The 27,701-nt window shown below is 42.7% G+C and overlaps 2 protein-coding genes across 5 annotated transcripts in view; one reads left to right on the top strand and one right to left on the bottom strand.

The window, feature by feature from the left end:
• Positions 1–7,097, bottom strand: part of LOC112259733 (NEDD4-binding protein 1) — a 24,594-nt gene extending 17,497 nt beyond the window's left edge. For all 3 annotated transcript variants that reach the window (XR_006084450.1, XM_042329472.1, XM_024434355.2), the window contains exon 1: positions 6,959–7,097. The gene's annotated coding sequence lies outside the window, so the exon portion shown is untranslated. The remainder of the gene's footprint in view (positions 1–6,958) is intronic.
• Positions 6,992–27,701, top strand: ripk3 (receptor-interacting serine-threonine kinase 3). Of its 2 annotated transcripts, none has more exons than XM_042329496.1 (14): positions 6,992–7,109; positions 9,140–9,330; positions 9,736–9,871; positions 9,986–10,174; positions 19,655–19,803; positions 21,995–22,044; positions 22,154–22,309; positions 22,455–22,537; positions 22,697–22,760; positions 22,904–22,965; positions 23,827–23,866; positions 24,067–24,236; positions 24,704–24,746; positions 27,124–27,701. In XM_042329496.1, the coding sequence occupies exons 2-14, from the start codon at positions 9,173–9,175 to the stop codon at positions 27,294–27,296; spliced, it is 1,473 nt and encodes a 490-aa protein (XP_042185430.1). In that variant the 5' UTR covers positions 6,992–7,109; positions 9,140–9,172; the 3' UTR covers positions 27,297–27,701. The 2 variants fall into 2 exon arrangements, with proteins under 2 accessions (XP_042185430.1, XP_042185429.1); XM_042329495.1 differs by lacking the exon at positions 6,992–7,109 and adding an exon at positions 8,215–8,398.

Here is a 27,701-nt window from a genome sequence, read left to right as displayed (position 1 = left end):
CATCCAGAGAATGCCAGACTTTGGTGACAAAACTTGCCACCTTCCTGTTCAAGTGAGCACAGCACCACAAGGTGTTAGATTCTGGGTTAAACGTGGAACATTGTTATACTAAGTACAGTATCTAAGGAGTGAAAGAGACTGGTTTTTACATCAGAAGTTAATGGTTATCTATAGGAGGCAGATGGCTTTGGAATGTGTTGGGTGGACAGGAGGAAGTCGCAGGATTGCTATAGGGGATATGGGTGGAGATCTTTGGATTAGGCATCAAGGGGGTTGAGGTCAGGTCAGATCCCCTTAAGGGAGAAACAATGGTTATTACCCTATCACTTCGTCTTCCATAACAGATACCAGGATTGGAGAGAAGGAGGTCTACCTAAATTGGAGTATATATACTTGTGGTGGAGTATATATACTTCTAATCCAAGATGGCAGCGCAGTAGGTCGTGTATATCTGCCTTTGTCTTATCCCGTGTCTTATCCCTTGTAAATAGCCAGTCTTTTTCGTATATATCTTAATCTCACTTTCTATCTACGAACTAAATATACTTTCCTGCAACCCGCCTCACACAATGTGGTATGGATCTGCTATTTTTATTGCTCATAACTGGAACTTCCATCAGGAGCTAGCCAGCTAACTAGCTACTAGTCTTTGTTAGCCACAGCTAGCGGTCATCGCCTTTTTCCCCGGCATCAGCCAGCCTTAGCTCGGACAACGCCTGCCAGTCTTGCACAGCGCGATATCAACCCAGAGCATATCGAACAGCTTCTCTCTACCATATCACTGGATTCCTGCCGCTCTGGATCATTACACCAAATCATTATTCTGGATCAGCGCAGCTAAGTAGCTGCAAACGAGTGGCTACTGTTAGCTAACGCCTTTGTCCCAAAGCAGGCACCAGTTAGCCTCGAGCTAGGCCCATATACAAGCTAATTCCAGGGCTACTATACCTCGTTTGCCAATTGGCCTGGATCCTTTATTGTCGACACGGAGCCCTGCCGATCCACCATGACTGGACTGTCGACGTGATCGCCCGATGTGGTCTCAAGAGGCTATTCTGTTACGATATTGCCGCAGAACAATCTATTAGCCCCGGCCCGCTAGCTTTTCTGAATGCTGTGTCCCCTGCTCGCCCGTAGTAGTGACCACCGAACAACACCCGGACTTACCTATTGCTGCTCTTTTGACACTATGATCAATCGGCTACACAGCTGATACCCCCTCGAATGTTTCAATAACACAGTACCCCAATTAGTTTACCTGTCGGCCCCAGCCTCAAACTTAGGTCCTGTATGTACCTAACTGACCCGCTCTGCCCATTCATCGCCATTTACCCGTTGTTGTCTTAGCTCTCCTGATCAACACCTGTGATTGGTTTATGCCTCTCTCTAACGTCAATATGCCTTGACTACTGCTGTCCTGGATAGTTTTTATTGTTTTATTTCACTGTAGAGCACTCAGTCCTGCTCAAAATGAATTAGATAGATCTTTTGTCCCACCCCACACACATGCAGAGACCTCACCTACGTTAATTGATGCCTCCAGAAACAAAACCTCTCTCATCATCACGCAACGCATAGGTTTACCTCCACAGTACTCACATCCTACCATACCCTTGTCTGTAAATTATGTCTTGAATCTATTCTACCACGCCCATAAATCTGCTCCTTTTATTCTCTGTCCCCAACACACTACACGACCAGTTCTTATAGCCTTTAGCACTACCCTTATCCTGTTCATCTGGTGATGTAGAGGTTAACCCAGGCCCTGTAGCCCCCAGTTCCACTCCTATTTCTCAGGCGCTATCATTTGTTGATTTCTGTAACCGTAAAAGCCTTGGTTTCATGCATGTTAACATCAGAAGCCTCCTCCCTAAGTTTGTTTTATTCACTGCTTTAGCACACTCCACCAACCCTGATGTCCTAGCTGTGTCTGAATCCTGGCTTAGGAAGGCCACCAAAAATTCAGAAATTTCCATCCCCAACAACAACATTTTCCACCAAGATAGAACTGCCAAAGGGGGTGGAGTTGCAATCTACTGCAGAGACAGCCTGCAGAGTTCTGTCATGCTATCCAGGTCTGTGCACAAACAGTTTGAGCTTCTACTTTTAAAAATCCACCTTTCCAGAAATAGGTCTCTCACTGTTGCCGCTTGTTACAGACCACCCTCAGCCCCCAGCTGTTCCCTGGACACCATATGTGAATTAATTGCCCCCCATTTAACTTCAGAGTTTGTACTGTTAGGTAACCTAAACTGGTATATGCTTAACACCACAATCTAAACTAGATGCCCTCAATCTCACACAAATTATCATGGAACCTACCAGGTACAATCCCAAATCGTAAACACGAGTACCTTCATAGATGTCATCCTGACCAACCTGCCCTCTAAATACACCTCTGCTGTCTTCAACCAGGATCTCAGCAATCACGGCCTCATTGCCTGCGTCTGTAATGGGTCCACGGTCAAACGACCACCCCTCATCTCTGTCAAACGCTCCCTAAAACACTTCAGCGAGCAGGCCATTCTAATCGACCTGGTCCGGGTATCCTGGAAGGATATTGACCTCATTCCGTCAGTAGAGGATGCCTGGTTATTCTTTAAAAGTGCTTTCCTCACCATCTTAAATAAGCATGCCCCGTTCAAAAAATGTAGAACCAGGAACCAGGAGGACCGAGCACACCCCCATTCTCATTGACGGGGCTGTACTGGAACAGGTTGAGAGCTTCAAGATCCTCGGTGTCCACATCAACAACAAACTAGAATGGTCCAAACACACCAAGACAGTTGGCATGGGTCCTGAGATCCTCAAAAGGTTCTACAGCTGCAACATCGAGAGCATCACTGGTTGCATCACTGCCTGGTATGGCAATTGCTAGGTAGTGTAAAAGAGGGTTGGCGGGTGGTGGGACAGAATGCAGATAGCCCGGTTAGCCAATGTGCGGGAGCACTGGTTGGTTGGCCCAATTGAGGTAGTATGTACATGAATGTATAGTTAAAGTGACTATGCATATATGATAAACAGAGAGTAGCAGCAGCGTAAAAAGAGGGGTTGGGGGGGCACACAATGCAAATAGTCCGGGTAGCCATTTGATTACCTGTTCAGGAGTCTTATGGGTAGAAGCTGTTGAGGAGCCTTTTAGTCCTAGACTTGGCGCTCCGGTTCCGCTTGCCATGCGGTAGAGGAGAAAACAGTCTATAACTTAGGTGACTTATGGGCTTTCCTCTGACACCGCCTATTAAATAGGTCCTGGATGGCAAGAAGCTTGGCCCCAGTGATGTACTGGGCCATTCACCAAGCAGGTGCCATACCAGGCGGTGATGCAACCGGTCAGGATGCTCTCGATGGTGCAGCTGTAGAACCTTTTAAGGATCTGGGGTCCCATGCCAAATCTTTTTAGTCTGCTGAGGGGGAAAATGTTTTGTCGTGCCCTCTTCACGACGGTCTTGGTATGTTTGGACCATTACAGTTCATTGGTGATGTGCACACCAAGGATCTTGAGACTCTCGACCCCCTCCACTACAGCCCCGTCAATGTTAATGGGGACCTGTTCGGCCCGCCTTTCCCTTAGTACACAATCAGCTCCTTTATCTTGCTCACATTGAGGGAGATGTTGTTGTCCTGGCACCACACTGCCAGTTCTCTGACCTCCTCCCTATAGGCTGTATCATCGTTGTCGGTGACCAGCCCTACCACTGTTGTGTTGTCAGCAAACTTAATGATGGTGTTGGAGTTGTGTTTGGCCACACAGTTGTGGGTGAACAGGGAGCACAGGAGGGGACTAAGTACACAACCCTGAGGAGCCCCAGTGTTAAAGATTAGCATGGCAGACATGTTACTGCCTACTCTTACTACCTGTGTGCAGCCCGTCAGGAAGTCCATGATCCATTTGCAGAGGGAGGTGTTTAGTCCCAGAGTCCTTAGCTTAGTGATGAGCTTTGTGGGCACTATGATGTTGAACGCTGAGCTGTAGTCAATAAACAGCATTAGGTTCATTACCTTCATTACCTCACATAGGTGTTCCTTTTGTCCAGGTGGGAAAGGGCAGTGTGGAGTGTGATTGAGATTGCATCATCTGCGGATCTGTTGGGGCGTTATGCGAATTTGAATGTGTCTATGGTGTCCTGGAGGATGCTGTTGTGAGCCATGACCAGCCTTTCAAAGCACTTCATGGCTGCAGAAGTGAGTGCTACGGGGCGGTAATCATATAGGCAGTTTACCTTCGCATTCTTGGGCACAGGGACCATGGTGGTCTGCTTGAAACATGTAGGTATTACAGACTCGGTCAGGGAGAGGTTCAAGACGTGAAGACACTTGACAATTGTTCCGCGTATGCTTTGAGTGCACGCCCTGGTAATCCGTCTGGCCCAGCGGCTTTGTGAATGTTGACCTGTTTAAAGGTTTTGTTCACATCGGCTACCGAGAGCGTTATCACACGGTCTTCCAGAACAGTGCATGCTTCAGTGCATGCTTCAGTATTGCTTGCCTTGAAGCGGGCATAAAAGGCATTTAGCTCGTCTGGTAGGCTTGCGTCACAGGGCAGCTTGCGTCTGGGTTTCCCTTCGTAGTCCGTAATAGTTTTCAATCCCTGCCACATCTGACGAGCGTCAGAGCCGGTGTAGTAGGATTCAGTCGTCATCCTGCATTGACACGTTGCTTGTTTGATGGTTCGTCTGAGGGCTTAGCGGTATTTCTTATAAGCGTCCGGATTTGTCTCCCACTCCTTGAAAGCGGCAGCTGTAGCTTTTAGCTCGATGCGGATGTTGCCTGTAATCGATGGCTTCTGGTTGGGATATGTACATAGAGTCACAGTGGGGACATCGTCGTCAATGCACTTAGTGATGTAGCCGATGACTGAGGTGGTGTACTCCTAAATGCCATTGGATGAATCCCGGAACATATTCCATATCCCGGAACATATTCCATATTCCAGTCTGTGCTAGCAAAACAGTCCTGTAGTGTAGCATCCGCGTCATCTGACCACTTCCGTATTGAGTGAGTCACTGCTTTACTTCCTGCTTTAGTTTTTGCTTATAAGCAGGAATCAGGAGGATAGAATTATGGTCAGATTTGCCAAATGGAGGGCCGGGCAAAGCTTTGTATGCATCTCTGTGTGTGGAGTAAAGGTGGTCTAGGATTTCTTTCCCTCTGGTTGCACATATGACATGCCATTAAAATTTGGTAAAACTGATTTAAGATTGCCTGCATTAAAGTCCCCAGACAATAGGAGTGCTGCTTCTAGGTGAGCATTTTCTTATTCTCTACCAGATGTTAAGTCTCTGTTCTGCCGGTGCATGAAAAATCCCACCAGCTCTATATTATCCGTATCTTCATTCAGCCACGTCTCGGCGAAACATAAGATATTACAGTTTTTAATGTCCCGTTGGTAAGATCATCTTAATCGTAGGTCGTCAATTTTATTTTCCAATGTTTGCACATTAACAAGAAGAACGGATGGTAGTGGGAGTTTACCCGCTCGCCTACGGATTCTCAGAAGGCTGCCTGATCTGCGGCTCCTTTTCCTGTGTCTTTTCTTCAAGCAAATGACGGGGATCAGTGTCTTTTCCAGTGAAAGCAGTATATCCTTTTCGTCTGACTCATTAAAGAAAAAAGTTTAATTTAGTCTGCAGTGAATAATCGCTGTTCTGATGTCCAGAAGTTATTTTCGGTCATAAGAGACAGTAGCAGCAACATTATGTACAAAATAAGTTTAAAAAGAAGTTACACAAAACGCAAAAAAATACTAACAGAATAGCACAATTGGTTGGGAGAATGTAAAACGTCAACCATGTTCTTGGGTGCCATCTATAACTCTAAGTGTAATTCAAAGTGTATGTTGTGTAGTAAGCTGTTAGTAGCCCATGTGCCTCACCCTAATAATTTGGTCAATTTTTGTTTGCCCCACAAAGATTTACATGCTACAAGTGGGAAAGTCGTCTATCATTTCTGAGCTTGTGGAATCAGGAGGATAGAATTATGGTCATATTTGCCAAATGGAGGGAAGGGGAGAGCTTTGTATGCATCTCTGTGTGTGGAGTAAAGGTGGTCTAGGATTTTTTCCCTCTGGTTGCACATGTGACATGCTGGTAAAAATTTGGTAAAACTGATTTAAGTTTGCCTGCATTAAAGTCCCCTGCATTAGTCACACGTTGGAAAGTCGTTTATCATACCTGAGCTCCTGTTGGTTTCACCTTCACGAGAAAAATGGGCATGCTCGTGTGTGACATGATTGAGCAACATGATTGTGTTCAAGTGCTTTTGAAGTCGGAACAATTCCTCACCCAATAAGATTTTATTGTATTTATTTACGTTGCTAATAATACACTTTGCTAGCTTGCTTAACATTAACAATATGGTCTAGCTAAATTATCCATATTGATTATCCATATTGTAGTTGTCAAAAACGAATTTGTTGTCATCTGTTGGTTGTAAAGGTCAAAGGTCTGTGGTGATACGTCACAACTCGGGCAAAACAATTTTGTTTCCCACATGTAACTCTGACTTGGAGGATCTTTGACTTGAAACTTTTTTGAAGTCACTTACTAAGGAAATTACCTCGATAACAGGATTTCGGCAGTTAAATACAACAACAAAACATTATTTATAAACAGCAATCTATTAACAGTTTATGAAAACTATAATTCGTTTACATCCATGAAAATGTAATTTTAGTTTGTCTTTGACCCAGCTTGTTGTTGGCCATTAGCCAGTCGCCGTTTCTCAACGAGTTTAAACCACGTGAATGCATCCAATTGTTATTTACACCTTAAATAATAAGGCCTACCACCACTTGGTTATGAACACAGAATTATAACAGGTACTAACACACTCTCTAAACACAGCATCGTCCATCGTCCAGCATCGTCCACAGCTATAATAGTTTAATTAATTTACAAAGTTAATTGTAGGCTATATTTAAATAATATTATGAACAAACTCAACAAAATAATTCTCTAACCTCATTCATCCTTTTCCCGAAGTTGCTTCTCTCAGTTTCGATTTCTAGTATTTGAATAACTTGGTTTTGCCTTCTGTAATCATAGAACAATGCAGTCCAAAGTTCACAAGTACCGTGACACAAAAAACGACGTGAACGAGCGACAGCAAAGGTTGGTAATATTATACAAGAAAGTTTGTGAATTGAGCAACAGAGTTAGGCTACTGTAGAAAGTACTGTCTGAAGTTATGTGGGCTTTAAAACAGACACTATACAGACACAACAACATAAAGGCTGGAGTATCTGCGACATACGTAATCATGTAGGCAGATTAACACGCACGATTTAAATAGGTTATTATCGGTAATATCACCGACACTTTTAATACTTTATTAAATATCTTTGGTGCTTTCGAATAATGTGTTATAGACCTACATAAATATCAGATTCGAAGTGACTGAACACACTTGTACATAACAACAACATGCTATCGTAAAATCCCTAGCTCTGTGAAAGAACATAAATGCGCAGATACACCAGGCTGTACGATAAAAAGAAACAAGAATTAACGGTCGTCACTAGTTACCACATCCACAAAGTCACAGACCCTGCCTATTTCTACAATTTATCTCCTTAAATTTTTACTTAAAAAACCTTACCTTTACTCTAACCGTAACCACACTGGTAACCGAATGCCTAACTATAACGTCAAATTAAGACCAAAAAGCAGATTTTAGTTTTCATTGATTTTTACGATATAGTCCATTTTGACTTTGAAGCTGTGCTATCTAGCGGAAACCAAAATAAACCGAGCGATCAGGGAAATTCCATTTACGTCACGTGCAACATAAAAACTTCCCTTTCTATAGATAGGTGGTACAGCTGTAAACTAAAATTAACATCGTCTTGTAATTAATTGCAACAATCTAGTATTCAGTCAATAATAATGGTTGTCAGCTCAAGTAGCCTAAGTCCATATCAATACACAATTGGGACATAATCATAATATGCCTAAAATAGGTTATGTAGTGGAATTTAAAACAATTATTCAAAAAAATAAACGATATTTTCAAAACACACCGCATTAGGACATTTTTCTAAAATTGCTCGTTATAATAAAAACATGTCATTGCCAATGATTCGAAGAAACGGCTATTTAGCTTACGAAAACATTTTACAACTGTCACCAATCAGGTTATCTTCACCTTCACTCTATTTCGCAGCCAGGTGAGGCGCCCCTGCTCTGTCACTCAATCGGGGCGTCATCCCTCTGATTCTGCCAATTCTTGATGGGAAGTGAAAGAAGTTTATGAGAAGTACACCGCCATTAGAAAAGATATCTCGCAGTAAATGAACTGACATATTTTTAACACAACGGGTTTGATCATTTTCGCTGCCATTTCATTGCAAAATAGTGTTTTAATAACACCTGTTGTTATACAGAGCATGAAAACCACAAAGGTAAGCATGGTTCTGTTTGGTTCTGTGATTTTTTTCTTATTTTTATTGAATGGTAAATTATAATTGAGGAAGTTAAAAGAGTATGAAGGAAAATATTAATATAGTTGAGAGATTGAGTCTTTACTCTCTTTCTCTCTCTCTCTCTCTCTCTCTCTCTCTCTCTCTCTCTTTCAATTAAATTCATTTCAAAGGGCTTCATCGGCATGGGAAACATAATGTTTACATTGCCACAGCAAGTTAAATAGATAATAAACAAAGTGAAATAAACAACCCAAAATTATCAGTAAACATTACACTCACAAAAGTTTCAAAGTAATAAAGACATTTCCAATGTCATATTAGTGTTATAACGATGTGCAAATAGTTAAAGTACGAAAGGGGAAATAAATAAACATAAATATGGGTTGTATTTACAATAGTGTTTGTTCTTCACTGGTTGCCCATTTCTTGTGGCAACAGGTCACAAATCTTGCTGCTGTGATGGCACACTGTGGTTTTTCACCCAGTAGATATGGGAGTTGATCGGAATTGGATTGTTTTTTTTCTCTCTCGCTCTCCCTCCTTTGTCTTTTTTCTATTTCTGTCTTGAGGGTATTCTTTATGATGGTCTGTTCTTCTCACTTTGGCACAGTAGCTACAGTAAATCAGTTACTTTGTGCAGTATTGTAGCCTACATTCTGTACATTCTTTTGTAAATCATCACACATGCTGTAACAATCCATTGTTTCATTTGTGGTTTAGTTGCAGTATTTCTCCTTGGCCTCCTGGTGAAAGATGGAACTGTCCAGTTGTCCGGCTCCGTTGCTGATTGGTGATGACAGCCTGCAGAAATGGTGTGTGATTGGCTCAGGAGGGTTTGGACAGATCCACAAGGCCAGACATGTAGAGTGGGGGTTGGACGTGGCCATCAAGTTGTTGCATTATGATGACGGGTAAGTATGGTCTATTTCACAACTTTGCTTAAAAGTACTTTCTTGAGTTGAGTGCATATTCATATTGTAGCGACCATTGTTAACCCAACACCTATTGATTTCATCAAGGGGTTCGGATCTCTTGGGGTAACGACAGTCGTTTGACCCGGGTTCGAGTACTGACCCAGGAAAATTCCAAATTTTCCTCAATAACATGTTGCCTATATCTCTGTCAATTATTTTGTCCCTCCACTCACACACCTCTACCCACCTACAAATCACACACACACACACACACACACACACACACACACACACACACACACACACACACACACACACACACACACACACACACACACACACCACACCACACACACACACCTACCTCTACCTACCCATCACACACACACACATACACACCAGCTCCAGCTCATCTCTGCTCAGAGAGGCAGACCTCATGCGCCAGGGGGGGAGCTCATATGTCCTCAGGATCCTAGGGGTGTACCAGGGACGGCCCCCAAGCTCCGGCCCCTCCACCCACCTGGGGCTGGTCATGGAGGTAAATAATACCTACTGTGAATAAGTCTGACTTATTGACTCATGCACGGGTGGTAATTAGTAGCATATACAATGTGTGGGTATTTATTCTCCTTTATTTGTAATATTTCTACAGTTTATGGAGAGGGGGTCCCTGGCGACCCTCCAGGAACGTCTCTCCGGCCCCCCACCCTGGCCCCTGTCCTTCCGCCTGGCCCACCAGGTGGCTCTGGGCATGAACTTTCTCCACCACCTCGATCCGCCCCTGCTGCACCTGGATCTCAAGCCCAGTAACGTGCTGCTGGATGACAGCCTCCATGCCAAGGCAAGTCCCAGGATTCTTGGTTTGATACAGTACCAGGCAAAAGTTTGGACACACCTATACATTCAAGGGTTTATCTTTATATTTGACTATTTTTTACATTGTAGAATATTAGTGAAGACATCAAAACTATGAAATAACACATATGGAATCATGTAATAACCAAAAAAGTGTTAAACAAATCTAAATATATTTTATATTTGAGGTTCTTCAAAGTAGCCACCCTTTGCCTTGATGACAGCTTTGCACACTTTTGGCATTCTCTCAACCAGCTTCATTAGGTAATCACCTGGAATGCTTTTACAACAGTATTGAAGGTGTTTCCACATATGCTGAGCATTTGTTGGCTGCTTTTGCTTTACTCTGCGGTCCAAGTCATCCCAAACCATCTTGTAACGGCTCTCGTCGAAAGGAGTGGACCAAAGCGCAGCATGGAAAGTGTTCATGATTTTTATTATTTTATTTATTATTTTTATTACTCAAACAAAATAACAAAGCGAAAACAAAAGCGCACAGTTCTGTCAGATATAGACACTAAACAGAAAACAAGACCGCACAAAACCCAAAAGGAAAATGACAACTTATATATGATCCCCAATCAGAGACGATGATAAACAGCTGCCTCTGATTGGGAACCACACTCGGCAAAAAACTTAAGAAATAGAAAACATAGATTTTCCCACCCGAGTCACACCCTGACCTAACCAAACATAGAGAATAATAAGGATCTCTAAGGTCAGGGCGTGACAGTACCCCCCCGTCGCTGGAGGCTCCGGACTGGGGACCGTCGCTGGAGGCTCCGGAATGGGGACCGTCGCTGGAGGCTCCGGACTTGGGACCAGGATAGCCTGGGCCGAAGAGACGCACTGGAGACCAGGAACGCTGAGCCGGCACAATCCGTCCTGGCTGAATGCCCACTCTAGCACGGCAACTGCGGGGAGCTGGTACAGAGCGCACCGGGCTGTGAATGCGCACTGGAGACACAGTGCTCATCACCCCATAACACGGTGCCTGACCGGTCACACGCTCCCCACTGGAAGCACGGGGAGTTGGCTCAGGTCTAAATCCTGACTCCGCCAATCTCCCCGTGTGCCCCCCCCAAAATGTTTTTGGAGCTGCCTCTCTGGCTTCCGTTGTTGTCTCAACTCTCGTAGCGTCGCCGTTCCTCTCTCTCTACCTCTGCCTGCTTCCATGGCAGGGTCTTGTCCCCTGCCATTACCTCCTCCCAGGTCCAGGATGTCCTCCACTCTCTTTTCTCCCAGGCCCAGGATCCCTGCTCCTCCTGGCCACGCTGCTTGGTCCTTTGGTGGTGGGGTCTTCTGTAACGGCTCTTGTCGAAAGGAGTGGACCAAAGCGCAGCCTGGAAAGTGTTCATGATTTTTATTATCAAAAAAATACTCGAACAAAATAACAATGCGAAAACGAAAGTGTACAGTTCTGTCAGGTACAGACACTAAACAGAAAACAAGACCCCACAAAACCCTCAAGGAAAATGACAACTCATATATGATCCCCAATCGGAGAAAACGATAAACAGCTGCCTCTGATTGGGAACCACACTCAGCAAAAAACTAAGAAATAGAAAACATAGACTTTCCCACCCGAGTCACACCCTGATGGCAGCATTCGCGTGAAACTGAAAGCGCGAACCACTGCTTTTAATCAGGGCAAGGTGACTGGTAACATGACCGAATACAAACAGTGCAGCTATTCCCTCCGCAAGGCTATCAAACAAGCTAAGCGTCAGTACAGAGACAAAGTAGAATCTCAATTCAACTGCTCAGACACAAGAGGTATGTGGCAGGGTCTACAGTCAATCACGGACTACAAGAGGAAAACCAGCCCAGTCACGGACCAGGATGTCTTGCTCCCAGGCAGACTAAATAACTTTTTGCCCGCTTTGAGGACAATACAGTGCCACTGACACGGCCTGCAACGAAAACATGCGGACTCTCCTTCACTGCAGCCGAGGTGAGTAAGACATTTACACGTGTTAACCCTCGCAAGGCTGCAGGCCCAGACGGCATCCCCAGCCGCGCCCTCAGAGCATGCGCAGACCAGCTGGCCGGTGTGTTTACGGACATATTCAATCAATCCCTATACCAGTCTGCTGTTCCCACATGCTTCAAGAGGGCCACCATTGTTCCTGTTCCCAAGAAAGCTAAGGTAACTGAGCTAAATGACTACCGCCCCGTAGCACTCACTTCCGTCATCATGAAGTGCTTTGAGAGACTAGTCAAGGACCATATCACCTCCACCCTACCTGACACCCTAGACCCACTCCAATTTGCTTACCGCCCAAATAGGTCCACAGACGATGCAATCTCAACCACACTGCACACTGCCCTAACCCATCTGGACAAGAGGAATACCTATGTGAGAATGCTGTTCATCGACTACAGCTCGGCATTCAACACCATAGTACCCTCCAAGCTCGTCATCAAGCTCGAGACCCTGGGTCTCGACCCCGCCCTGTGCAACTGGGTACTGGACTTCCTGACGGGCCGCCCCCAGGTGGTGAGGGTAGGCAACAACATCTCCACCCCGCTGATCCTCAACACTGGGGCCCCACAAGGGTGCGTTCTGAGCCCTCTCCTGTCGTCCCTGTTCACCCACGACTGCGTGGCCACGCACGCCCCCAACTCAATCATCAAGTTTGCGGACGACACAACAGTGGTAGGCTTGATTACCAACAACGACGAGACGGCCTACAGGGAGGAGGTGAGGGCCCTCGGAGTGTGGTGTCAGGAAAATAACCTCACACTCAACGTCAACAAAACTAAGGAGATGATTGTGGACTTCAGGAAACAGCAGAGGGAACACCCCCCTATCCACATCGATGGAACAGTAGTGGAGAGGGTAGCAAGTTTTAAGTTCCTCGGCATACACATCACAGACAAACTGAATTGGTCCACTCACACAGACAGCATCGTGAAGAAGGCGCAGCAGCGCCTCTTCAACCTCAGGAGGCTGAAGAAATTCGGCTTGTCACGAAAAGCACTCACAAACTTCTACAGATGCACAATCGAGAGCATCCTGGCGGGCTGTATCACCGCCTTGTACGGAAACTGCTCCGCCCACAACCGTAAGGCTCTCCAGAGGGTAGTGAGGTCTGCACAACGCATCACCGGGGGCAAACTACCTGCCCTCCAGGACACCTACACCACCCGATGTTACAGGAAGGCCATAAAGATCATCAAGGACAACAACCACCCGAGCCACTGCCTGTTCACCCCGCTATCATCCAGAAGGCGAGGTCAGTACAGGTGCATCAAAGCTGGGACCGAGAGACTGAAAAACAGCTTCTATCTAGCTTCCATCAGACTGTTAAACAGCCACCACTAACATTGAGTGGCTGCTGCCAACACACTGACACTGACTCAACTCCAGCCACTTTAATAATGGGAATTGATGGGAAATGATGTAAAATATATCACTAGCCACTTTAAACAATGCTACCTAATATAATGTTACATACCCTACATTATTCATCTCATATGCATACGTATATACTGTACTCTATATCATCTACTGCATCCTTATGTAATACATGTATCACTAGCCACTTTAACTATGCCACTTTGTTTACATACTCATCTCATATGTATATACTGTACTCGATACCATCTACTGTATCTTGCCTATGCTGCTCTGTACCATCACTCATTCATATATCTTTGTGTACATATTCTTTATCCCCTTACACTGTGTATAAGACAGTAGTTTTGGAATTGTTAGTTAGATTACTTGTTGGTTATTACTGCATTGTCGGAACTAGAAGCACAAGCATTTCGCTACACTCGCATTAACATCTGCTAACCATGTGTATGTGACAAATAACATTTGATTTGATTTGATTTTAATTTGACTTAACCAAACATAGAGAATAATAAGGATCTCTAAGGTCACGGTGTGACACATCTCAATTTGGTTAAGGTCGGGTGATTGTGGGGGCCAGGTCATCTGATGCAGCACTCCATCACTCACATTCTTGGTCAAATAACCCTTCCAAATCAAATCCAATTTAAAATAGTCACATGCGCTGAATACAACCGGTCTGTAGACCTTACAGTGAAATGCTTACTTACAAGTCCTTAACTAACAATGCAGTTTTAAGAAAAATACAGTGCCTTGCGAAAGTATTCGGCCCCCTTGAACTTTGCGACCTTTTGCCACATTTCAGGCTTCAAACATAAAGATATAAAACTGTATTTTTTTGTGAAGAATAAACAACAATGTGGGACACAATCATGAAGTGGAACGACATTTATTGGATATTTCAAACTTTTTTAACAAATCAAAAACTGAAAAATTGGGCGTGCAAAATTATTCAGCCCCTTTACTTTCAGTGCAGCAAACTCTCTCCAGAAGTTCAGTGAGGATCTCTGAATGATCCAATGTTGACCTAAATGACTAATGATGATAAATACAATCCACCTGTGTGTAATCAAGTCTCCGTATAAATGCACCTGCACTGTGATAGTCTCAGAGGGCCATTAAAAGCGCAGAGAGCATCATGAAGAACAAGGAACACACCAGGCAGGTCCGAGATACTGTTGTGAAGAAGTTTAAAGCCGGATTTGGATACAAAAAGATTTCCCAAGCTTTAAACATCCCAAGGAGCACTGTGCAAGCGATAATATTGAAATGGAAGGAGTATCAGACCACTGCAAATCTACCAAGACCTGGCCGTCCCTCTAAACTTTCAGCTCATACAAGGAGAAGACTGATCAGAGATGCAGCCAAGAGGCCCATGATCACTCTGGATGAACTGCAGAGATCTACAGCTGAGGTGGGAGACTCTGTCCATAGGACAACAATCAGTCGTATATTGCACAAATCTGGCCTTTATGGAAGAGTGGCAAGAAGAAAGCCATTTCTTAAAGATATCCATAAAAAATGTCGTTTAAAGTTTGCCACAAGCCACCTGGGAGACACACCAAACATGTGGAAGAAGGTGCTCTGGTCAGATGAAACCAAAATTGAACTTTTTGGCAACAATGCAAAACGTTGTGTTTGGCGTAAAAGCAACACAGCTCATCACCCTGAACAGCTCATCACCCTGAACACACCATCCCCACGGTCAAACATGGTGGTCTGCTTTTCTTCAGCAGGGACAGGGAAGATGGTTAAAATTGATGGGAAGATGGATGGAGCCAAATACAGGACCATTCTGGAAGAAAACCTGATGGAGTCTGCAAAAGACCTGAGACTGGGATGGAGATTTGTCTTCCAACAAGACAATGATCCAAAACATAAAGCAAAATCTACAATGGAATGGTTCAAAAATAAACATATCCAGGTGTTAGAATGGCCAAGTCAAAGTCCAGACCTGAATCCAATCGAGAATCTGTGGAAAGAACTGAAAACTGCTGTTCACAAATGCTCTCCATCCAACCTCACTGAGCTCGAACTGTTTTGCAAGGAGGAATGGGAAAAAATGTCAGTCTCTCGATGTGCAAAACTGATAGAGACATACCCCAAGCGACTTACAGCTGTAATCGCAGCAAAAGGTGGCGCTACAAAGTATTAACTTAAGGGGGCTGAATAATTTTGCACGCCCAATTTTTCTGTTTTTGATTTGTTAAAAAGTTTGAAATATCCAATAAATGTCGTTCCACTTCATGATTGTGTCCCACTTGTTGTTGATTCTTCACAAAAAATACAGTTTTATATCTTTATGTTTGAAGCCTGAAATGTGGAAAAAGGTCGCAAAGTTCAAGGGGGCCGAATACTTTCGCAAGGCACTGTAATTGTTTGAAAAGTATTTCCTAAAATAAACTGAAGTAAAAAATTAAGAGATAGAAAAACAACAAACATTATGTACCAAATAAGTTTCAAATACTTGGTCAGGTGGTTTAAGCAGGTCCCAGTTTAGGTCACCTAGCAGGACAAATTCAGACTTAGTGTAAGGAGCCAGGAGAGCGTTTTTGGCAGATAGGGTACAGGCCGGTGCTGATGGAGGATGATAGCACCCAGTCAACGAAAAGCTATTTGAAAGTTGAATGCTTAAAACCAGCAAATAAAATTGTTTGGGGACAGACTTGGTGGAGACAACAGAGCACTGAAGGTGATCCTTGGTAAAGATTGCCAACCTTTGGAAGATCTGTCTTGCCGAAAAGGTTATAACCAGAAAGGTTAACATCAGTATTCAAAACACTCTTCCTTAATTAACCACGTCTTAGTAATGACCAACACATCTGGATTGGAGCTGTGAACCCACACTTTCAATTAATACATTTTAGGAAATTAGCTTCTAGTGTTACATGCACATTTCAGATTTCATCAACAGTAATACAATCAAGGTACGACAGAGGACAGGGAGAGCTCTGCAGTGCTGATTTATGACATCTGAATGTGCATTAGATGGTAACAAAATCATATTATACAGCCAGTGACAGCCATGCTGGTTAAGTGTGCCTTGAATTCTAAATAAATCACGGACAGTGTCACCAGCAAGCACCCCCACACCATCACACCTCCTCCATGATTCACGGTGGGAACCACACATGTGGAGATCTTCCGTTTACCTACTCTGCGTCTCAAAAAGACAGCGGTTGGAACCAAAAATCTCAAATTTGGACTGAAATCAGACCAAAAGACAGATTTCCACCGGTCTCATGTCCATTGCTCGTGTTTCTTGGTCCAAGCAAGTCTCTTCTTCTTATTGGTGTCCTTTAGTAGTGGTTTCTTCACAGCAACCATGAAGGCTTGATTCACGCAGTCTCCTCTGAACATTTGATGTTGAGGTGTGTCTGTTACTTGAACTCTGTGAAGCATTTATTTGGGATGCAATCTGAGGTGCAGTTAATTGCCGATTTGCAGCAGAGGTAACTCTGGGTCTTCCTTTCCTGTGGCGGTCCTGATTTAGACCCAGTTTCATCATAGTGCTTGATGGTTTTTACGACTGCACTTGAAGAAACTTTCAAAGTTCTTGAGATTTTCAGAATTCACTGACCTTCATGTTTTAAATTAATGATAGACTGTCATTTCTCTTTGCTTATTTGGGCTCCCAAGTAGCGCAGCTGTCTAAGGCACTGCATCTCTGCATCTCAGTGCTAGAGGCGTCACTACAGACCCTGGTTCGATTCCAGGCTGTATCACAACCAGCCTTGATTGGGAGTCCCATGGGCGGCGCACAATTGGCCCAGCATCGTTAGGGTTTGGCCGTCATTGTAAATAAGAATTTGTTCTTAACTGACTTGCCTAGTTAAATGAATAGGGCTATCTTCTATATACTAACCCTACCCTGTCGCAACACAATTGATTGGCTCAAAGGAAATTCCACAAATGAACTTTTAACAAGGCACACCTGTTAATTGCAATGCATTCCAGATGACAACCTCATGAAGCTGGTTGAGAGAATGCCAAGAGTGTGCAAAGCTGGTTTCAAGGCAAAGGGTGGCTACTTTGAAGAATCTCAAATATAAAATATATTTTGATTTAATTAACACTTTTTTGATTTCTACATGATTCCATATGCTTTATTTCATAGTGTTCATGTATATGAAAACTATTTCACATGTATAATACATACTTGTACATCTGTGAAATAGGACAAATATAAGCACACACCAAAGAGTAATTATTACACTTGTGTTGTTGAATGTTGATCCCAACTCCCGAGTCTGTCTCCTGATTCTATTCTGTCAGCATTCACGGAGCTGCCCAAAAAATGTTTCTCAGCCAACGGGAAAACCAGAACCTTTTCAATTTGAGCCAGATTGACAGCGCTCTGACCCAATGAGAATGGGGGCACCAATAGAGGCCAATCATATTCAGGGACGGCTGGTGCAGAGATACAGTGCCTTGCGAAAGTATTCGGCCCCCCTTCAACTTTGCGACCTTTTGCCACATTTCAGGCTTCAAACATAAAGATATAAAACTGTATTTTTTTGTGAAGAATCAACAACAATGTGGGACACAATCATGAAGTGGAACGACATTTATTGGATATTTCAAACTTTTTAACAAATCAAAAACTGAAAAATTGGGCGTGCAAAATTATTCAGCCCCTTTACTTTCAGTGCAGCAAACTCTCTCCAGAAGTTCAGTGAGGATCTCTGAATGATCCAATGTTGACCTAAATGACTAATGATGATAAATACAATCCACCTGTGTGTAATCAAGTCTCCGTATAAATGCACCTGCACTGTGATAGTCTCAGAGGGCCATTAAAAGCGCAGAGAGCATCATGAAGAACAAGGAACACACCAGGCAGGTCCGAGATACTGTTGTGAAGAAGTTTAAAGCCGGATTTGGATACAAAAAGATTTCCCAAGCTTTAAACATCCCAAGGAGCACTGTGCAAGCGATAATATTGAAATGGAAGGAGTATCAGACCACTGCAAATCTACCAAGACCTGGCACGTCCCTCTAAACTTTCAGCTCATACAAGGGAAGACTGATCAGAGATGCAGCCAAGAGGCCCATGATCACTCTGGATGAACTGCAGAGATCTACAGCTGAGGTGGGAGACTCTGTCCATAGGACAACAATCAGTCGTATATTGCACAAATCTGGCCTTTATGGAAGAGTGGTGAAGAAAGCCATTTCTTAAAGATATCCATAAAAAATGTCGTTTAAAGTTTGCCACAAGCCACCTGGGAGACACACCAAACATGTGGAAGAAGGTGCTCTGGTCAGATGAAACCAAAATTGAACTTTTTGGCAACAATGCAAAACGTTGTGTTTGGCGTAAAAGCAACACAGCTCATCACCCTGAACACACCATCCCCACGGTCAAACATGGTGGTCTGCTTTTCTTCAGCAGGGACAGGGAAGATGGTTAAAATTGATGGGAAGATGGATGGAGCCAAATACAGGACCATTCTGGAAGAAAACCTGATGGAGTCTGCAAAAGACCTGAGACTGGGATGGATATTTGTCTTCCAACAAGACAATGATCCATAACATAAAGCAAAATCTACAATGGAATGGTTCAAAAATAAACATATCCAGGTGTTAGAATGGCCAAGTCAAAGTCCAGACCTGAATCCAATCGAGAATCTGTGGAAAGAACTGAAAACTGCTGTTCACAAATGCTCTCCATCCATCCAACCTCACTGAGCTCGAACTGTTTTGCAAGGAGGAATGGGAAAAATGTCAGTCTCTCGATGTGCAAAACTGATAGAGACATACCCCAAGCGACTTACAGCTGTAATCGCAGCAAAAGGTGGCGCTACAAAGTATTAACTTAAGGGGGCTGAATAATTTTGCACGCCCAATTTTTCTGTTTTTGATTTGTTAAAAAAGTTTGAAATATCCAATAAATGTCGTTCCACTTCATGATTGTGTCCCACTTGTTGTTGATTCTTCACAAAAAAATACAGTTTTATATCTTTATGTTTGAAGCCTGAAATGTGGAAAAAGGTCGCAAAGTTCAAGGGGGCCGAATACTTTCGCAAGGCACTGTATGTGCCCCCCATGCTCCTCCCTTGGCAATTTCACCAATGATTGTGACATTATTCTCTCTCTCTCCAGCTGACAGATTTCGGCCTAGCCAGGGTTTACCACAGCATTTCTAAAGCGAACAGGAAGTACACGGGAGAGGATGGCGGTACATTAAGTTACATGCCACCAGAGGCTTTTGACATGACATACAAGCCCACCCACGCCTCGGATATCTACAGGTAAGTATACACCATTGATACAATTGACATTTCACTCTTTCTCAAGGCATCATTCAGAATAATAAAACAGTTTACAGCAGGTATAAAGTGTGCAGCGAAATGCTTGTGAACTGAATGGATACATATAGTGCCTACAGAATGTTTTCAAACTCCGATTTTTTTCCACATTATGTTGTGTTACAGCCTTAAAATGGACTACATTGACATTTTGTGTCACTGGCCTACACACAATGTGGAATTCAAAATGTTTACAAATTCATAAAAAATGAAAAGCTGAAGTGTCTTGAGTCAAGAAGTATTCAAACCCTTTGTTATGGCAAGCCTAAATAAGTTCAGGAGTAAACATGTTCTTACATAGTCATATAAGTCATACACTGTGAGTGTTTTAAAATAATTTTTGAATGACTACCTCATCTGTTAATTCCACTTTGGATGGTGTATGAACACACCCAGTCACTACAAAGTTACAGGCATCCTTCCTAACTCGGAGAGGAAGGAAACCACTCGGGATTTCACCATGAGGCCAATGGTGATTTATTAAACAGGTACAGAGTTTAATGGGAAAGGAGGATACCTAGTCAGTTGCACAACTGAAAGCATTCAACCAGAGAGTCAGAGAATCAGAGAGGTGCGGGGGGCTGCCTTAATCAGCATCCATGTTATAGGTGCACAGGGAGCAGTTGTTGTGGTTAACAGCATTGCTCAAGGGCAGAACGACAGTATTTTCCACCTTGCCAGCTCTGAATTCAAACAACCACTATGCTACCTGCCGCTCTTCAATGGCTGTGATAAGAGAACTGAGGAGGGGTCAAAAACATTGTAGTTACTCCACAATACTAACCTAACTGACCATGTGAAAAGAAGGAAGCCTAGTAATACTGCAATAAATGTGGAAAAGCAATTCACTTTTTGCCCTGAATACAAGTGTTATGTTTGTGGTGTTAGGTTCTAAATAAACAGATTAAAACTCACAGATTCTTAATAAAGCTCAAACCAAGTTTATCCACGCACTGGGTCAGTCTTATACAGCTGCATAAGACAAAGACATATTTCCACCAGTGGTATTATGTATACCCCAATTTGGGAGGAGTCTCCTCCTTCTGTCTAAACATTATATATTTATTGCAAGGCAGGAAGTTAAGTAATGCAGGCAATAAACTGTTCCTTCTCCCTTAATATGACCTCTCCATGCTCTCCATGCTTATCAGTGCCTGTAAACATGTGATTGCCTTTTTTTTTAACTCAGTACATTCCAAGCTGAATTGCATCCACTATATACATTCCGCCTACATATAACCATTAACTTCTGGTGTAGAAACCAGACTATGGCACTCAATATTCCAATAAAATACCTGATAATTAACAATATTTCAAGTTTAGAGTCAGAACTCATCAGGGGCAAATACAATACAACACATTACTGAATACCACTTTCCATATTTTCAAGCATAGTGGTGGCTGCAACATGTTATGGGTATGCTTGTAATCGTTAAGGACTGGCGAGTTTCAGGATTTAAAAAAAATGAAATTGAGCTAATCACAGGCAAAATCCTATAGGAAAACCTGTTTCAGCCTGCTTCCACCACACACTTGGAGATTAATTCATCTTTCAGCAGGACAATAACCTAAAACACAAGGCCAAATATACACTGGAGTTGCTTACCAAGAAGACATTGAATCTTCCTGAGTGGCCGAGTTACAGTTTTGACTTAAATCTGCTTGAAAATCTATGGCAAGACCATAGAAAATAGCTGTCTCGCAATGATCAACAACCAATTTGACACAGCTTGAAGAATTTGGAAATTAATAATGGGCAAATGTTACACAGTCCAAATGTGTGGAAAGCTCTTAGAGACTTACCCAGAAATACTCACAGTTATAATCGCTGCCAAAGGTGACTCTAAAATGTATTGACTCAGGGTCTTGAATACTTATCTAATCAAAATATTTTTGTTTTGAAAATTAATATTAAAGTTGTTATTCCATTTTTTTTTACAAAGGTTAAGAATGTTTCTTCCAAGTTGACATTACATAGTATTTTGTGTAGATCGTTGACAAGAAATGACAATTGAATCATTTTAATCCCACTTTGTAACTCAACAAGATGCGGAAAAGACTTTCTGATGGCACTGTAGTAAGAGAAAGATACGCTACATGGCTATCATGATGATTATTGTTCTCTTTCTAACAGCTATGGCATACTACTGTGGTCCATTATCACGGGAAAAGAGCCATATCCTAGTGAGTGACTAGTCCTAACACACAAACCTAAATACATTTGTCCATCAAAGATATACCCACTTCCCTCTAATTCACAACCCTCCCTCTCCTCCCCCTCCCGTCCCCCTAGACGCCCGGTCCAGTTTGGTGCGGTTCCGGATTCCCGAGGGGGATAGACCCTCTCTGGATGCGTTGGACAGGGACCAGGTCGAAGGGCTGGGGGAACTGGTGGACCTCATGGAGAGATGCTGGGATACAAAGCCCACCCTGAGACCCACATTCCTGGGTAAGACAAGAGTCTGGAGGGGAGTGGATATGTTACAAATCAAATTTGTGCAATATGTTATGATTTTTTTTGTGCTCATGATCCCAATGTACATCTTTAACCCATATTTTCTTGTGACCCATGGCTCTATTTTTTTGGTGTTCAGACTGCCTTGCTGTGACAGAGAAGATGTACGAGAAACACAAACAAGGGATAAATGATGCCGTCCATCAAGTGCAGAAAAAACTGGTACTGAAGATGACCCTGTCATTCAAAGCTTTCAGTACCGTAGCAGTAGCACCGTAGCACTAGTCAACTTTATTAAACAACTATGTCTACCTCGCATTCTCACTCCGACCTCTGTTTGTTTGTCTGGCTGTCTCTCACTCTCTCTCTCTCTCTCTCCAGGACTCAGAGAGTGAGCAGAGTATTACATCCTCTGTTGCTGCCCTTCATATCTCACAGCCATCAGGTACAACCCTTTATAACTCGATACATTTTCCAAACATCTTAAATTACCACTGCAGTTATCATTCATTCATTAATTTGTTTGTGCGTTCATCCGTTCATTCATCCATTCATCCATCCATTCATTTATTTATTCACCTTTCACAGGAATTCAAAAACACAAAGTGAAAATCTCTGATCGTGTGAAGAGTGAACCTCCCCCAACACAGGTATGCGATGTATGGTAAAGTTGGCGTTTAACACTGGTTGGTTTTGAATTTTCCTCAGTAATGGTTATGGTTAGGATTGGGGGAGGGGACGCTGATCCTAAATCAGTACCTAGGGGAAACTTCCCCCGTGGAACCAGGTATGGGTCTAAAGTTAATAATTTGAGATATTTTGCACCAGATGCTCAAATAGGAAAATGGAAAATTGGAAAATGTCTGATAAATATAAATAAAAAAATATTATACAACATTATTCAGGACCTATTTTCTTTTTGCTATATTCAAGGAAAAACATGTTGTGTATGAGAAAACAGAGTGGCCTACACAGAGTAACATGAGTCTGCATTCTTGTGTAACATGTAGAATAACAGTTGGTGGTGTTATGGGTATTGTTAGATTCTAAATAGAGTAGAAAACACATGGACACTTAGTAAAGCTCAAACCAAGTTTATTCACCCACTGGGTCACACAGCTGCATTAGACCAAGACATATTCACACAAGCACTGGTATTTAAACCTCCTAACATCACTGAACAGCCAATACATCTCTGTTGCTAGACAGAACTTTAGTGATATCTGTTCTTCCTCACTTTATCTGACCTGACCTCAGCCCAAATTCCTCACTCCTCCCCAACTCATGGCTGTCCTGTTGACTTGTACCAGACTGTGGCCATTTTCCTTTCCATAGGATCCCTGATGTCAAACAATAACATATTCTGACAGAATGTAAACGTTCTACATTCTCCTCTCTCCCTCAGTGACATGAATACAGATACTTCATATTTTCAAGTTTTGAAGTCAGAACACATCAGTATAATCGACCAAGGTAAAAAACTTGACTTCCTGTTCTTGTGTTTGCTACAGGAAACGTCTGGGAGATTGACCTCGAAACAGAAATATAAAGGTATACGCAAGGAAGTTGTCGCGGGTAACCAACAAGAGGTTGTCATGGGAGGGTTTCTGGTAACCAATGAGGGATTGTCGTGGGTGGTTGCTTAGTAACCAATGAGGTTGAAATGAGAAAGATTACTGGCCCCTAATGTTTGAATCCAAAATGTATTATCCTTTCACAAGATTCTTTGTTAATTTTTTTCTCCCTCATAGAATATCCAACCCTTCAGCACACAACCCAGCCAATGAGATGGCCAGATGCAGATCAGGTTACTTCTTCAACCAATCACAAACCAAAGATGTTCCCCCCTGTATTCAATCATGACTGCAAAACAACAGCTTCCCGCTCTGCATCTAATCAAAGTTCAGCGGTCAATTTTCAGGTACAGAGTCATGTTTCTGTATGGAAACGTGTTCCCAAAATAACCGTTATAATAGAACAGTGAAGTGAGTACTCTGCTGAATCATTGACACCAAAGAAACCAATGTCATGTCTAAAGCTCAGGTCATAGGCTACAATGTGACCAAGTTCTAAACTTTAGACATAGGAGTTAGTTACCACACCCATTCTCAGAGATACCTAACTACTGAGCTAGGCAAATCAGCTTTTATATTTCTTGCACCTCCTTTGTGGAACAATCTTCGAAATGTTCTTACATTTGATGAATGTGTTTGTTTTTTATGACCCTGTTTTTCTTTCTGCTTACATTTTGTATTTACATTTTGATGTGTGTATTTTCTATACTTGATGTAATTCAGGGCTCATCTGTAAAGAGACCTTGGTCTCAGTATGACTCCCTAATAAAATACATAAAAATGATAATATTTACTCTCTAATTTCTCCTTTCAGCGCCTGTGTTCCACTCCAGTTACCACATCCAGTTATCCCACAGGTATACTTCAGTCTATTTACTTGCTATGTGTCTATTGGTTAAAGGTATAGTCCACCCAAGTTACATATCGGTCTCCTTACCCTGGAAGCAGTGACTTCAGTACCTCCAGAAAGTATTCAGACCCCTTGACTTTTTCCACATTTTGTTACGTTACAGCCTTATTCTAAAATGGATTAAATAATTAAACAATCCACAACAATCTACAAACAATACCCCATAATAACAAAGCAAAAACTGTTTTTTAGACATTTTAGCAAATGTATTAAAAATAATAAACAGAGATACCTTATTTACATAAGTATTCAAACCTTTTGCTATGAGACTCGAAATTGAACTCCGGTGCATCCTGTTTCCGTTGATTATCCTTGAGATGTTTCTAAAACTTGATTGGAGGCCACCTGTGGTAATTTAAATTGATTGGTCATTATTTGGAAAGGCACACACCTGTCTATATAAGGTCCCACAGTTAACAGTGCATGTCAGAGCAAAAACCAAGCCACGAGGTCAAAGGAATTGTCTGTAGAGCTCCAAGACAGGATTGTCTTGAGGCACAGATCTGGGGAAGGGTACCAAAACATTTATGCAGCATTGAAGGTCCCCAAGAACTCAGTGGCCTCCATCATTCTTAAATGGAAGAAGTTTGGAACCACCAAGGCTCTTCCTAGAGCTGGCCACCCGGCCAAACTGAGCAATCGGTGGAGAAGGGCCTCGGTCAGGAAGGTGACCAAGAACCCTTTTGGCCATTCTGACAGAGCTCTAGAGTTCCTCTGTGGAAACTTCCAGAAGGACAACCATCTCTGCAGCACTCCACCAATAAAGCCTTTATGGTAGAGTGGCCAGACGGAAGCCACTCCTCAGTAAAAGGCACATGACAGCCCACTTTGAGTTTGCCAAAAGACTCTCAGACTATGAGAAACAAGATTCTCTGGTTTGATGAAACCAAGATTGAACTCTGGTCTGAATGCCACGTGTCATACCTGGAGGAAACCTGGCCCCATCCCTACGGTGAAGCATGGTGGTGGTAGCATCATGCTGTGGGTTGTTTTTCAGCGGCAGGGACTGGGATGCTAGTCAGAATTGAGGGAAAGATGAATGAAGCAAAGTACAGAGAGATCCTTGATGACAACCTGCTCCAGAGCGCTCAGGATCTCAGACTGGGGTGAAGGTTCAACTTCCAACAGGACAACGATCCTAAGCACACAGTCAAGAAAACTCAGAAGTGGTTTTGAGACAAGTCTCTGAATGTCCTTGAGTGGCCCAACCAGAGCCCGGACTTGAACCCGGTCAAACATTTCTGGAGATACCTTAAAATTAATGTGCAGCAACGCTCCCCATACATCCTGACAGAGATTGGGAGGATCTCCAGATAGGAATGGGAGAAACTCCCCAAATACAGGTGTGCAAAGCTTGTAGCAGCATACCCAAGAAAACTTGATGCTGTAATTGCTGCCAAAGGTGCTTCAACAAAGTACTGAGTAAAGGGTCTGAATATTTATGTAAATGTGATATTTCAGTTTTTTATTTGTAATAAAAATGCTAACATTTCTAAAAACCTATTTTTGCTTTGTCATTATGGGGTATTGTGTGTAGATTGAGGAGGGGAAAAAACTATTGAATACATTTTTGAATAAGGTTGTAACGCAACGAAATGCACAAAAAGTCAAGGGGTCTGAATTCTTTCTGAAGGCACTGCATGGACAACGTATGACAGGAATCCATGCTTTGGTTTAGTTTCCACGTGGTAACATTTTAGCATTTGTGGCACAAATACCATTCAAGTCATGAGACCGATATTAGCATTTTCTGCGCATCATGTTCAAATCATCAATAAGTTACTTTTTTGAGCTTCACTATCAATTTAGAATCTGTCGAATGATTTGGACATGATGCCAGAAAAATGCTAATATCAGTACCATGACTTGAATTGGATTTGTGACACAAATGCTAAAACGTTAGCATGTGGAAACAGTGCCAGGGAAACTAAACCAAAGCATTGATTGCTGTCATATCTTGTCCATAGCCTGCTTGCAAGGTAAGGAAATCAATACGCCATTTTGTAATTTGGGTGAACCATCCCTTTAAGAGGTGTTTAAAAATATCTGTGGCTTTTTCCCAAGTCTTTCCATGCTGCTAAGTGTCAGAAGGAAGAATTTCCTCTTCTTGAAGACATTTTGAAAAGGAAGAAATGAGTGACAATTGAGATAGAGCTGGGTGAATATCAAAAGTATTTCCTTTATTACTTGCCTCCTAAGCACGCATTGGAGGAGAAGGTCTGAGGGGAGGGACATGGGACCTTCTTCTCCAATGCTTGTTGTGGATGACGTGAGGAACCAAGGACAGACTATTAATATACACCCATAACCCCTTTCTCATCCAGGGGGATTCTCCATCAACATGAGCAATGTGGAAGGACTGCAGTTTGGTGACAATAACAACATGTTCATCAGGTCGCCACATCTCAGTAAACGCCACAGAAACCCCACAGCCCCATCTAGAGTTAACTTCACACCAGTGAAGCCAAGGAACCCTAAAGCTCCAGAACCATGGTGAAGTCGCCAACACTCCCAGCCCTATGCCCGTGTACGAATCCCTGCCAGAGACCGAGGTTCACTCTTTGTCTCTCATCTTAACCTGTCAGCCCCTCTGTTTATAGTCTGTCTGTAATAAAAACACAAAATATTGAGATTCACTCTCCTTAAAAAAAAAAAAGAAACCATAAATGATAATTATCTTTTTTTATTACTTTTTTGTAACATTTTGAATGATGAAATCCTGTGCAGCTAGAAAGCATGGATTGATCCATCTTTGTCCTTTTTACTCTGTTAAATTTGCCCACGAGGGACTGGTCTGCACTGACATCCTAAAGAGACTATCTTTAATATCTTTGCATTAAAAAAGTTCTCAATTTGTTGAGCTTCAGGAAAGTCAATAAAAAGCTCAGATTTACAGAATGAC

This window comes from Oncorhynchus tshawytscha, linkage group LG10 (assembly GCF_018296145.1).
Source record: "Oncorhynchus tshawytscha isolate Ot180627B linkage group LG10, Otsh_v2.0, whole genome shotgun sequence".
In the NCBI taxonomy this organism is placed as follows: domain Eukaryota; kingdom Metazoa; phylum Chordata; class Actinopteri; order Salmoniformes; family Salmonidae; genus Oncorhynchus; species Oncorhynchus tshawytscha.
This window is presented reverse-complemented; position numbering and strand designations above follow the sequence as displayed.

What these genes read in the sequence shown, in the direction of transcription:
- ripk3 (XM_042329496.1), top strand. Translation starts at nt 9,173, where the DNA reads ATGGAACTGTCCAGTTGTCCGGCTCCGTTGCTGATTGGTGATGACAGC. An exon ending in ACCTGGGGCTGGTCATGGAG is followed by an intron (nt 9,872 to 9,985) that starts GTAAATAATACC and finishes ATATTTCTACAG; the next exon opens with TTTATGGAGAGGGGGTCCCT. An exon ending in GGGAAAAGAGCCATATCCTA is followed by an intron (nt 22,045 to 22,153) that starts GTGAGTGACTAG and finishes CCGTCCCCCTAG; the next exon opens with ACGCCCGGTCCAGTTTGGTG.